The sequence below is a fragment of the Xiphophorus couchianus genome, chromosome 18, assembly GCF_001444195.1.
Source record: "Xiphophorus couchianus chromosome 18, X_couchianus-1.0, whole genome shotgun sequence".
Classification (NCBI taxonomy): Eukaryota; Metazoa; Chordata; class Actinopteri; order Cyprinodontiformes; family Poeciliidae; genus Xiphophorus; species Xiphophorus couchianus.
Genome location: NC_040245.1, coordinates 24,807,678 through 24,820,623, shown reverse-complemented (window position 1 = coordinate 24,820,623; position 12,946 = coordinate 24,807,678). Strand labels below are relative to the sequence as shown.

General features: G+C 37.9%; 1 protein-coding gene across 8 annotated transcripts in view; it reads left to right on the top strand.

Annotated features, from left to right (window-relative positions):
• Nucleotides 1-12,946, top strand: part of plch1 (phospholipase C, eta 1) — a 77,949-nt gene that overhangs the window by 28,537 nt on the left and 36,466 nt on the right. For all 8 annotated transcript variants that reach the window (XR_003599028.1, XM_028044724.1, XM_028044725.1 and 5 more), the window contains 3 exons: nt 6,201-6,347; nt 11,292-11,535; nt 11,882-12,011. Coding sequence is in view for 7 of the 8 variants with exons in the window: in XM_028044724.1 (XP_027900525.1) it covers nt 6,201-6,347; nt 11,292-11,535; nt 11,882-12,011 (521 nt within the window). In the remaining variant the exon portion in view is untranslated. The remainder of the gene's footprint in view (nt 1-6,200; nt 6,348-11,291; nt 11,536-11,881; nt 12,012-12,946) is intronic.

The window sequence follows — 12,946 nt, the reverse complement described above, 5'->3', positions numbered from 1 at the left end:
AACTGTTGTTCATAGATGCTCCACATCCAATTTAACTGAGTTTTAGTTATTACGATAAAAAAAAAAAATGAACAGAAATGATTTCCAAACCATTTATTATTGTTTCTTCCACTTTAGTTTGTTGCACTGCTTTGTATGAGATTGTCACATTCAAAGCAATAATAATAAAATGTATTGAATGTTTGCTTGCAACACAAAATGAATTATAGTGTATGAACACATAATCAAGGTATCATTATGAGGGTGAGACTGTCTTGTATTGTCGTTTTTTAACATCCTCTGTAGGATCACACAGCGAGTACAGACCAAACCCAGACATTGTAAAAACTGCAAAGCATGACACAGGGCCGTACAGGATCACATAAATTTGACAGCTGGGGGGTTAAAGAGACACAGAGTCCTATTTTCTGTCTCTGCGGCCGGATAGATAATAATAGATATTGTCTGACTTATATGATCTGAGGATTATTGCTTAAATGGACATGGAAGAAGACATTAATGTAAAAATGTTTCAGCCACAGAGCAATTAATTAATTAAATGTAATTAATAAAAAGAAATCTACTGGGCATTAATTCTCATCTAGGATCGTCATCTGACTTCCTGTTCCCAGAGAGATAATACGTCACCCACGTGTTTTCTGTCTGCTTTTTCAGTTTTCATGCCTAGTTGTGTATGTATACAGGATATATATATATACAGTGTATATATAGGTGGAAATTGGTGGGAGTGTAATGGCTGTACACTACATCTTTTATGAAGTTATCACTTTGAAATGTTAGTCCTGCATCTCCAGATGCTCTTTTGTTTTGGCCAAAGACTGATGAGATTTCTTTTTAAGGAAAAATTACACATTTATCTTAAAGGAAGTGATTTATGAGCAATCTCAATCATTTTAGGAATTATGAAAAGTGTTCATTTTGCTTTATTCTGCCTATGTTGTTGTCACAAGATTGTTTTGTTTGTCTGTGAAAAAATAAAGTAGAAAGTATATCTTCTCATCAAAACGTCTGGATTCGATCAGTACTTGAAGCCACTGTGCGACTCTGAATTCAATTGTTAACGATGCCGTCGATTTCAAAAGTGGCCCAACAAGATGAATGATTCATTGTGACCTATTTTTTTGTTTTGTTTTGTTTTGGAGTAACACATTTTTCTGACTAAGTTCTCTCCTCAGTGTCTCATTGCTTTTCTTTAACTTATTGTTAAAGTTCTCTCAACAAATATTTGCTCATAAATAATTATTTGAGTAGCTTTGAGGTTTGTTTAATCCCTATGGAAAGATATTGACTTATGATGTAAGAGTTAATGGTTGAGACAAGAGAAAATGGTTGAGACATTTTCTAATAACAATATTAGAAAATGATGCAACTATAAATTTATGGATAAATATAGGGGGGCTGCGTGGTGGTACAGCTGGTGGCACAGTTGCTTTCCAGCAACGAGGTCCTGGGTTTGAATCTCAGCTTGGCTTTCTGCTTGTGTTCACAATTTCTCTGTGTATTCATGGGTTTTCTCTGGAAACTCCGACTTCCTCTCAGAGGTCAAAAAACACGATTGTTCGGTAACCTGTGGCCCCATGTAGAACTGTTGTGTATGCACAAAAAGATTTGTGAAGCAATAGTTTACGCTCAACTTTCATGCATGTTTGAGGAATACTTGAATCTCCAATGGCAGCCATTCAGGGGCGCATAACAGCTAGCTCATACAAAGCTCCGCCTATTTTCTCAAAGCTCCTCCTTGCAGGCCTCAGGCAAGATTTAAAAAAATCTTTTAGCCTCTGGTTTTTCTTTCCGTCACTCTGCTGGTCGACAACGACAAAGTAAACAGTCTGCTAGTTAACCAGGCTACAATGAGTCAATTCTTTGTTTCAGATCGCTGAAGATGAAGTCATTTTACTTTAATGTGTTGTTACTTTAGATTCTATACATAACAGCATCCAGTATAAGTGCTGCTCTTCAATAAAAAAAGAGGCAAAAAAAAAGTTGACCCTGACCTCGCTTCTCAAATAGGACAGACTTTGAGCCCCTAAAAATCAATAAGTTTCAACATATAAAACGTTTAATGAGAGTTTGGGGAAAAAGGCATTATTTAAACTCTTCCTCCCACTCGACAGTCAGAGAGACGTCATGTGATGTCTCTGAATTTTAGTTGCCTTGGCTTGTTATTTAACCAATTGTAATCTCGGATTTTCACAACAGTAATCCCTTGTATTTTATGTAACGTCATGCTCAGATGCTAGAAAGCTTGACCCTAGCAACCCATTAGGTTTTCTCTAAATCCATCGTGCCACATCCCTTGTCAGAGATCTCTTCCTCCTTTCAGTGACAAGCTGAAATTGAATACAATTAGCAATGAGCTAAACTCCAGTTGCATTTGTAAAACGGACTCCCTGAAACTCCACAATTACTGTACATGGCAGCTTGTGATCTCCTTGATGGATCTATGACTGTTAGGTGATTTAAATTTCCAGGATTCGTGTGTTGTTTTGTGTGTGTTTTATAATCCCTGGAGTAAGCATCTGCGACCAAGAAAACTTGTCAAATATCCAAACAAAATTCATACCAAAGCCTGTCCTCGGGATAGAGCGGCTGTTGACAAGCACTCTGCTGAGTGTGTGCACTGTCAAGCATGCTTAAACATGTGTTTTAGCGCCATGAGTGGTTTGACTTTAGCTGTCTTTGAAGATAATCATCCGTGTCATCAGAAGAGGCATTTTGGTGTTTTTGTGAGCATCTTCTGAATGTGTGCTTTTTGCAACACCATCAAAATCCTACTACTTTAGAAATGTTGTTTATATTTTACCCTTAAATTTTTGTAAAGTTTTCCTTTTGTCAAACGTTGTCACAGCTGGATACCAAGAACAACAATGTTCATCAATCTCTTACTTTAAGATGTGAATATTCAAAAAATGTTCAGTTTTGAAAACTGCTCCATGTTTTGGTCTTGACTAATTTGCTTAATTGATCCCATTTCTGTCTTACAAATAACTTACCCCAAAACTCTGTTATTGATCTTGCTCATATTGAATACCTTTCTATCTTCACCTTTCTATCTATATAATTTTGTCATATATGTAATTTGACCTTTAAGCTGCCATTGTGTATTTCTAGATAAGTAAAACAAAGTTATGTGGGATTGGTAGGGCTGGACAATAATTTGATTAATCAATTTTTGTGGTTTTTGAAGATTAAATTTTTTGAAAATTTTTTTGGAACATCTGAATAATTGAAACTCATTGATTTTTCCATAGTTAACAGCGATGTCACCATCTTGTTTGACAAGCTTTCTACAAGCTTCCATTATTTATTTGGGCTTCAGGCAGACTCTATGACAGAATATTAGGTCCAGGCTATAATATTTTTTAAAATTCCGAGAACAAAGTCATAATATTACAAGAATAAAGTTAGACAATAGAGTCAAAATGGCAAATGCATGAAATGCTACATGTAGGCAACCAGCTGCTCTGTATGGTATGCCTGAAATGCAAAGTCAAGACATGTAACAAAAATAATAGATGCTATTTATTTATTTATGCTTGTTCACTGATACTACTTCTAATGAATTTACACAACTCCTACTTAAATATTGCAGCAATAACCCAAAATAATATTTCTTAATCTCATAATATGCTATGTGGGCTATTTGTCTATACTGATGAGATTCACTCACATCAGGATGCAGAATGCTCGAAGTGGCTCTAACAGTGGGGCTGTCTCTCTCATATTCTGGCTAGCTATTGGTAAGCATCCATAAACACCTGGAGAAATTGCTAAGGGAGAAACCATGGCAGTGACATCATGATTACGTTGTCCTAACACAGTAGCAGTCATTTTAGTAGTATATTGAATTTCTTACACCTTTCACCCAACACATACTATACAGCAGGGATCTTCAGCTCCAGTGTCCTGCAACCTTTTGATGTATCCCTGGTCCAACACACCTGAATCAAATGGCTGGATTACTTCCTCAAAATGCAGTCAAATTCTCCAGCGTCTACAGCTCTGCAGCCTAACATATGGCGTAGTAGTGAGTAAACAACGTAATGAAAACCCAAGAACACACTGGATGTTTTGGGGACGAAGTTGTCGAGACAATTGAAAGAAACTTAGATTAAATCAGAGCATTAATCTGAGGTAGCCGAGGGAGAGATCCATAAATCTGGTTAAGAGGTTTTATTTAACGTTTTCCATGAGCCAAGCAGGAGAGAGAAAGAAAATGTGTCCAGGGTCAAATGAGACCAAAATGTAATTTTCTATATGGTGGGAAACCAGCACTGTCTGTACTGTGAGACACGTAATCAATAAATACTTAATTCCTACTTAAGTATTTATTGATCCTGTATATTGATGGTCATACATTCAAGTTTTCTCCCTGTCAGACGCTGATCTTTAACTAAACTAGACATCAAAGATTGAAAATATGAAAAGAGCAGATGCTTTGCCTTTCAATATGCGATGTGAGTTTTAGTTTATATATCTGTGCTGAAGCATGCTTTGTGTCCTACATCTGCAGCACAATGAATGCGCTCGCACATAAATAACAAGCTCCACTAACGAGGAGGGAAATTTCACTCTTTGGTGACATTGCTGTCTGCGTCTCTTGAAAACGCTGTCACAAAAAGCAAAAAGTCTGAAGTTTTAACCTTTTTATGCTTGTTGTAAAGCTGGGCAGTACGTGGCAGTCAGGCAATCAGACAGACTACCTTAATACTCCAGTCTCCACCTCTCTTTTCTCCTCCACTTTTCTCGTTTCTGCTCATTTAAAGATTGTTGACTTAAAGCTTTGCTTTAGGTGACTGCCAGAACGTCGCAGACTTGTTGTAGCACAACAGTGCATTGGTGAACCACCGTCTGCCCACCAGTGCTTTGTCGGAAAATAGTTTGCACATCAGCTCGCGGGCGAGTCGTGTTGAAGCTGATGGGTGGTGACATTTAAAAATGCCACACTGTTTAGGACATAATACAGCATTATTCAAAAGTGACACCATAATGAATTTATTTGAATTCTTTTTCCTCATCAAAATGGAACAAAACAGCAGCAAACACCAAAGAGCAGCCGGTTACCATCAACACCTGGGCTGTATTCACTCTGAGATCTGAAGATGCTGAAGTAGATTTGACTTTTTTTAATTACATTTTTAAAATACGTTAACAGATTTTTTGAGTTATTTTTAAAATTTACACTATGTTGTAATGCTATTCCCTCATCAACAACATACATGGATGGTTGCTTTGACTCTTTTATTCATATTTGAGAAATCCTTTAATCTCCCAGGGAAACCACTCAGCTGTGCAAAACTCTTGGTGGGACCGAGCGCCTCTTTTGAAGATGAAGCTCCTCCTCAGAGCTGCAGTGTCCAAGCTTATAAACTTTCTTCTCACAGAGCAGTCAAAAACCTCGCCACTCAGCTCCTTCAGACTAGCCAGCAGCAGGTGGAACTGTGCATCTGCTGAGCTCATTATACAAACTGCTTGTTGGTAAAACGCTGGTTAAAAACGTTGTTAAAGGATTGGTAGAAGAGCGCTGTTGTGATGACTTCCTGAAGGCGGAGTGTTGGAAAAGGCAAGGCTTTCTTAAAGACACAGAGGCCCAATTTCAAGGACTTAAATTGCAAAGTCAAAGTCATATGTGAGCATTTTTATAACAACTGAAGGCAGCATAGTTACTTGATTGTGCTATGAAATGATTCAATGCGCCTGTAAAATACATAATATCGCCCCTTTAAAGCAGTGATTTGGCCATTTACTACTTTAGCATTTGGTGGAAATATCAGAAACAGACACTTTAAAAAAAACCTGAAAATAAAAAAACATATTCCACCTGCCTCAGCATGATGCAAAGTATATATTTTTTCTTTTCTTCAACAGCCCTCAGGCTCTCAGCGAAACGATGAACAGAGAAAGATACAAATGAGATGAGTGTCCCTCTTTGGGCCGTTTCTATTTTTCCCTCTGCCGAGTTTCTCCCGGCAGCAGGTCAGTGGGTAACAGAGAAGCAGCCTTGTGCCTTCACACAGTGGCGTCTCTGTTGCACCTTGGACGCTGAGTCACATCAGCTGCTGTCTGCTAATGACTGTGCGACTCTGTGACACGTCACCTTACTTCCTTCTGAGAAAATATAAATAAAGCCACACACACCTGCTCCCTTTGTGTTTTAAATGAGTTTTCTCAGCGCGGTTGTTGTGTGTCGTTGCCCGCAGTGGAGCGATGCATGAGTGTGATGCAGTCCGGGACGCAGATGGTGAAGCTGAAGGCGGGATCCAAAGGACTGGTACGACTCTTCTACCTGGATGAGCATCGCTCCTGCATCCGCTGGAGGCCTTCACGCAAGAGCGAGAAAGCAAAGAGTGAGTAGAAGGACTTTGATGGACACATCTGCTTTCGCAATAACATATTAACTAATGTGCATTCTGTGTTTTTTTAAAATTTATTTTAAGACTGTTTTGCTTTCTTTTAGCATCCAGATTAGAAAAATCTCTGTCATAATCACAGGGGATAATAATAATTATAGTTATGACATTTAAAAAAAAATTATTTTCTTGCCATTCAAAGGTTTACAGAATAAACTGATGGGGTTTGTAATGAAGACTATACAGTGGGTACGGAAAGTGTTCAGACCCTTTAAATTTTTCACTCTTTGTTTCGTTGCAGCCATTTGCTAAAATCAAGAGTTCATATTGTTTTTTTTATGAATGTACACTCACCTCGACAGAAAAAAAACATAAATGTAGATATTTTTGCAAATTTATTAAAAAAAGACTACATGATATTTCAATTTTTCAATTTTTACAAAATTTGCAAAAAATTCTACATTTCTGTCAAGATGGGATTTTGAGTGTAGATTTGTGAGAAATAATATGAACCTTTTTGATTTTAGCAAATGGCTACAATGTCAAAAAGAGTGAGAAATTTAAAGGGGTCTAAATATTTTTCATACCTACTGTATTTATTTACACCATTCACACCATTTGATTTTACCTTCCAGTGAATTTGACAGACACTCCCTTTCTAATGGACATTTAGCAGAAAACAAGAAAACAAAAACAATAGCTTGTCCTGCTCAAAAAAGGAGATCATTCTGAGTTCCAGTTGAATCAGTTTTTTAGTCTTTAATAGTCTTGGGCAATTTCTAGAAGGAATTTGTGTCGTGGTGATGTTGAAAGTTGTGATGAAAACCTGATATTAATGTTAAGAATGACAAAAATGTCAGAAAACAAAAGGTAAAAATGGCAACAATCTGTGCAGAGGATGTGAAATTTTAGAAAGAATAAAGAGAAGTCAGTGCAAACTTCACACTGTAGACAGGAGTCCCTCCAGAAAGTTTTCAAGGTAGTGATCAGGGAGTGGTTATCTATGATCTAAAGACAGCAAAAAACACTAGTATCCATAAAATTATTTAGGCTGGGCGCCTAAAATTGTATGATATACCTAGATTGCAATGAACAATAAACCTGTGGTTTATAAGAAAATAAGCTAAGGTCGGAACAAACTGATGGATCGTCTTTTGCAAGGCAGGAGCAAACTCATCGTTGGTCTGCAGAAAATGTCGGCAACAAACAAAGTGGGAAGGAACTGATGCTTAGCTGCATATGGGAACATATTAATTGCTTCTCAGAGCAACACATTCCCAAGGTGGGAACAAACTGGTGCTTGAAATGTATACTTGGCCAGCATAAAACCCTAACCCCAGAAGAAACAAAACTCTTAAAATACAAAATGCACCCTGTCCCTTATTAAATAAGGGATATTAAATATTAAATGTGCTGAGTGGCACAACTGGCAGAACTTCAGCCCTCGATGTGGTTGTCCTGAGTTTAAATCCTGGACTCGAGCCATTTGCTGCATGTTCCCCTCTATCTCCACCATGTTTCCAGTCTATCTACTGTTCAGTAAAAGCCACTACTGCCAAAACAAAAATGTAACACAACAAACTAACCAACAGACATTCATGAAGAGAAGATGCAAGCCACATGCAGAAAGTCCCTGAATGGTTCTTTGAACCCAGGACCGTCTCTGCAAGGCAGCAGTGCTGACAGCTATACAACCCCACCTGAAGAACAGAGCTGGAAATCGTTAAAGAAAAGTCTGATTATTGTTTTTGAGTGGGGTTGTCTGTAGATCGTATTTGAAAGAAGTGTTTAAACCGACCAAGTACGGCATCTAACAAGTGTGTAAAATGACATAAAACGGTACGTTTTAATCTTTGACTGACGTTTTAGGTGTTGTTGAAGCCAATGAAAAGCAGCCCTGACTGTGTGAATCTGAGTTAAAGAGGTTAAAAAAACACACAAACATTTCCAAATAATCAGAATCGTGCATTGTAAGTTGTGATAATCTTTTCACTGCTTCCCTTTCTGATAAACCTCCTGTTTTTCCCAGAGTGTCTGTTGAAGTTTTTTTTAAATTTTTTTTTTAATCCGAGTCTGCCACACTGCTGCGGCTCTGAAGGGATTAACATTAAACATCTCACTGCCCTGTCAAAGCATCATTGTCGCTTCTTTATCATGCGGGCTTCACACATCCTACCAGCTGAAACACACATCTGTCCCCCTGTTTGTGTGTAAATAACAATACATGTACGTGCATGCAGGGGTGTGTGTGTTGGGGTGTGCTGGTGAAATGTCAAGATTAGATAAGCTGCTGAGATCATCTCTGTTGACATAACGAGAAAAAAGACAACAACGTCCTGGTTATTTAATTTAATGCGCCTGTGTGTGTGTGCAGAAGGTCGAAACAAGGCTGCCACATTCAGTCACAGCAGTATTAAAGAGCCGAGATTATGTAACAGAAAAACTGAAATTTGATGTGTCGTGAAAGCAGTCGTGCATGATTTCCAAGGAGGTTATCGCAAAGTGCAACATTTGACTGGGGATACTTTAAAAAAAAACAACAAAAGTTTTATTGTTTCAATGAGATAAGTCATTCAAATTGGTGAGGTTCTTGAAGCGATCAAAACAAATTTCCACAGTGGTGGACGCAGGCTGAGGTGAAAACGCATGAGGAGCGTCTGTGTAAAATTCAGAGCAGGACACAATTTACTGCAGGCTGTTCTTAACACAGACACGGGATCTCAGATAGCCGAGTTTATACACCAATCTCATTAGAGCGTGAAACTCTCTGACGCCTGCAGCAGTTGCATACTCTCTATTGTTACAGATCATAGACGGAAGAGGAGAAAGTGGAGGAACATAATTTTGTTCACGGTTTGTCTTAAAGAGTTTGGCTTTTATTTGTTTTGAATTTTACTATCAACTCCTTGTCATGACGCTCCAAATGATTAGGGTTAGCCGGTTGCTATCAGTTTTGTGCAAGGGCTCACACTTCAGTATGCAGGTCAGCTAACTTCAAGTTTTCTTTGCAAAGGATGGGATTTTTTTTTGTTTTCACTTTTTTGCTTCTGTATTTTTATCTCTTAATGTAAGCTTTTATCCCGGACTCTCATGTTGCATTATAAGGTGACTACTGGCACAATGAGTTAAATCAGGACAGATAGTTACAAATTTATATAAACTCCACATTAACTTTTATAATGGCTTTTATTTAAAGCATTTTATTTTGGATCCATGCTTCTGTTAAAAAACAGAAGCATGGAAAACACAAGAGGTTCAGAAGTCCATGAGTCTGATAGTAGTTTGCTTGTTTGGAAAGTGCAATAATATGTACAATCCCTTATATTTTAATCTCTTCTGTTTTAATCTAAAAGTTTTGGAGTTGAAATGGTTTTGATTCAACTACAAAGGCAATTCAGTTCATTTGATTTAAGCAGTGACTGCAGGAACACCACTGTAGGAGTTGTCATTATGGGTTGCCATGCTGTAAAAGTGAAATTTGGCTTTCAGCACTTTAATCTCAGAATTCTGTCAAAAAGTAAGAATTCTGAGAAAAAGTAATTTTTTTCTTTACTGGTGTCTTATGTTTTTTTTATGTTTTATGTTTGGGCGTTTAATCATTTTCAACTCTTTTTTTTTATGCAAACGATTAACAATTTGGAAATCTAAAGCGTTACCAACCTTATTAAAATACCAATAAAATATCGCACATGTCATAGATGACAGTAGCAGATCGAATTTTGACGCCAGTCATATTGTGTTAGTTTCAGAAGCTGTGAAATCCTTGGAGACTCACAGATGGCATTGTTTTTTTTAAAGATATCTCTGCAGAGATATCCAGTGTGCTAAAACCAATACCAAGGGATTTATGCTGAACACTGTGGTCACTTGGGAGCTAACGGCTTGACCATGAAAACATTTTTAGCTGTAGATTAGGGACACTTTGGCTGCTTTGTGTTTTGAACGGGACTGCTGATGCAGAAAACGATATGCTGTATAATACCCACGTTTGTTATTAGCATGAAAAACATGAACAAAAGCATCTAATGGATGAAGCTTAAAAGGCACTTTTTTAAAAACAAATACTTTTACATTTCCTTTACGTTGCATTTTCAACCTTTAGCTCATTATAGTTCAAATAATTTCCAGGACCGAAACATGTAAGCAGTTAGAAAGAAACAAAACAGCTGAAAGTTGCAGAAGAGCAACATCTTAGGCTTGAATTTGCGTCCATGAAAAGAATATTTATACGGTGATTTATCGAGGAACAGGACTGGAACGACATGGGGAGATTTTAAAGATTTCACCCACAAACCCAGTCTGCCTGTAATTTAACTCAGTGGCAAATTATCCCACAAATAGTCATTTTGTGGGATCTGTTTCACAGCATTTAGACAGATGTTACTTCTGTACCACACTGTTGTTCTAATGTGTAGAAGAATTTGTCACCTTCCTCATAGTGTCTACGTCACAAGAATAGCCTAAATTTTATTAGATATCAGATAACATGCTATAGGAATGTTTAGTCAGTATAAAAGGTTATTACATAAATCTAAGTTCGTAATTGTTTCAAGAATACTGGGGGCAAAAATGATTTCCAACAGAGAGACAGCTTCTGGTGGGTGAGGAGAAATCTGTCCTCTTCACCTTTATACTTCCATATGGCCATGTTGCCAATGACAACATGGCCGACATGCATTTTTGCTTATTTCGGAATGACTCAGAAGTCTTTTGGCTTCAGAAAATTGCTTTTAAAATAAGATGCATAAACACTTATAAAAACACTACAAGGGCTGATTGAGGTTTATTTGTGTTTCGTAACTATAAAAGGTTTTATGGTTCTGAAATGAGAGCTTGTGTGCACTTCAACAATAGAACATTTTAGCAGCGAGAGAAAAATGAAAATATTTATTTGGTAATTATTTGTTTTTCCTCTGTTTTCTTTTTTCCCCACCACTGTAGTCACCATAGATTCCCTTTACAAGGTGACGGAGGGCGGTCAGTCGGATATCTTCCACCGGTATGCAGACGGAAACTTCGATCAGGCTTGCTGCTTTACGGTTTACCATGGAAACCACATGGAGTCCCTTGACCTGGTGACGTCGAATGCAGAGGAGGCCAGAACCTGGATCACGGGCCTCCGCTACCTGATGGCCGGGATTAGCGACGAGGACTCATTGGCCAAGCGACAACGCACACACGACCAATATCCTGTTGGTTTGTTTTCATGTCACGACCAAATTATAGAAACAGGGAAAAAAATAAAAAACATCCTAAGTCAATATAATTTTGAATGGTTCCTGTCTGCTCACTGGAAAGCGTACAATCTTTTCGTAAAAATCGCTTCACCGTGATGCGAATTATTCTTTCAGCTCATGCAAAAGCCGAGACATATCGTATGGCTCCGAATAACTTATCTCTGTCTGAGCCTTCATTTTTGTCTGAGTGTTTTTGTCTCAGTGGATAAACTCCCTGCACGTCTAAAGCGGGGAGATATTTAGAACTGCGCTAACAGTACCTCATGTCCGGCTTCCTTAACGTGCGTGTTTCACGTGGATGAAGCAGACGTTCGAAGAAGCGGACAAAAACGGAGATGGCCTTCTGAACATCGACGAGATCTACCAACTTCTTCACAAGCTGAATGTCAATCTGCCACGCAGGAAGGTCAAGCAAATGTTTCAGGTGAGAAAACAACACTGACTCCACGCTGCCAATGCAATTTATTCCCACGTGCACACAGAAATGTGCCTGAAATAATAAAAGAAAATGGAAGAAGATAAACGATTAAAATTTTTAGACCAAAGTTTCAGTATGTAATGCCACTTGGAGTCGACCATTCTGTTGACCTAAAATGTTCCTACTTTCTACCACATTCTGGGGATTGGAGTGCAAATTGATCATTGTATTGATAGTTTTGAGTTTTAATTGGATTATGCTAACCACGTTGTAGATTAAAAAAACTTTTTTTAAATTTCATATCTTGGCTTATTCTCTTTTTATATTTTTTTGTAAAGAAGAAGCAGAAAAGCAGTTATAGTAAAAGAGTCAAAATCAAAGGATCTGATGACAGAAGAATTGACTCAAACACTTGCACACAGATTACCTTGATTCCCAAGTTTTTAACAAACCTTAAACTGATTTTGGGGTACAAATTTTTGCAGAATGACTTCAGATTGGAAGTTCTAAAAGATAAATGCTGTAATCCTAAAATCTTTCTTTCATAATAACTTTAGTAAAACTAGTTTAGCTAACAGTTCCCCCACAGGCTCAACAAAACCGCTCAGCTACAGATTGGTGAAACATAGTTCAGCGAGTCTCATTTGCATTTTTATCTGAAAGAGGCAATTGTCAAAGACTGAGCAGGAAAGAATCACCCAAAATTTAATCTCAGTTGTCATTTTATGAACGGCGTGACAGGCTGAGATAAATGTAAATAAATGAATGGGGGGGTCATTGAGGCGATTGACAGTACTGAGCAAACCAGAGGAGTGTGTGTCAGACTGTGTGTCCTGGATTCTTCTGTTAATGATAAACGGGAGCAGGTGTGACAGGTGGCTGCACAGGTAAACCCGAACGACAAGCAGTCAGCAGAGAAGCCACGGTCATTTCTAATTATA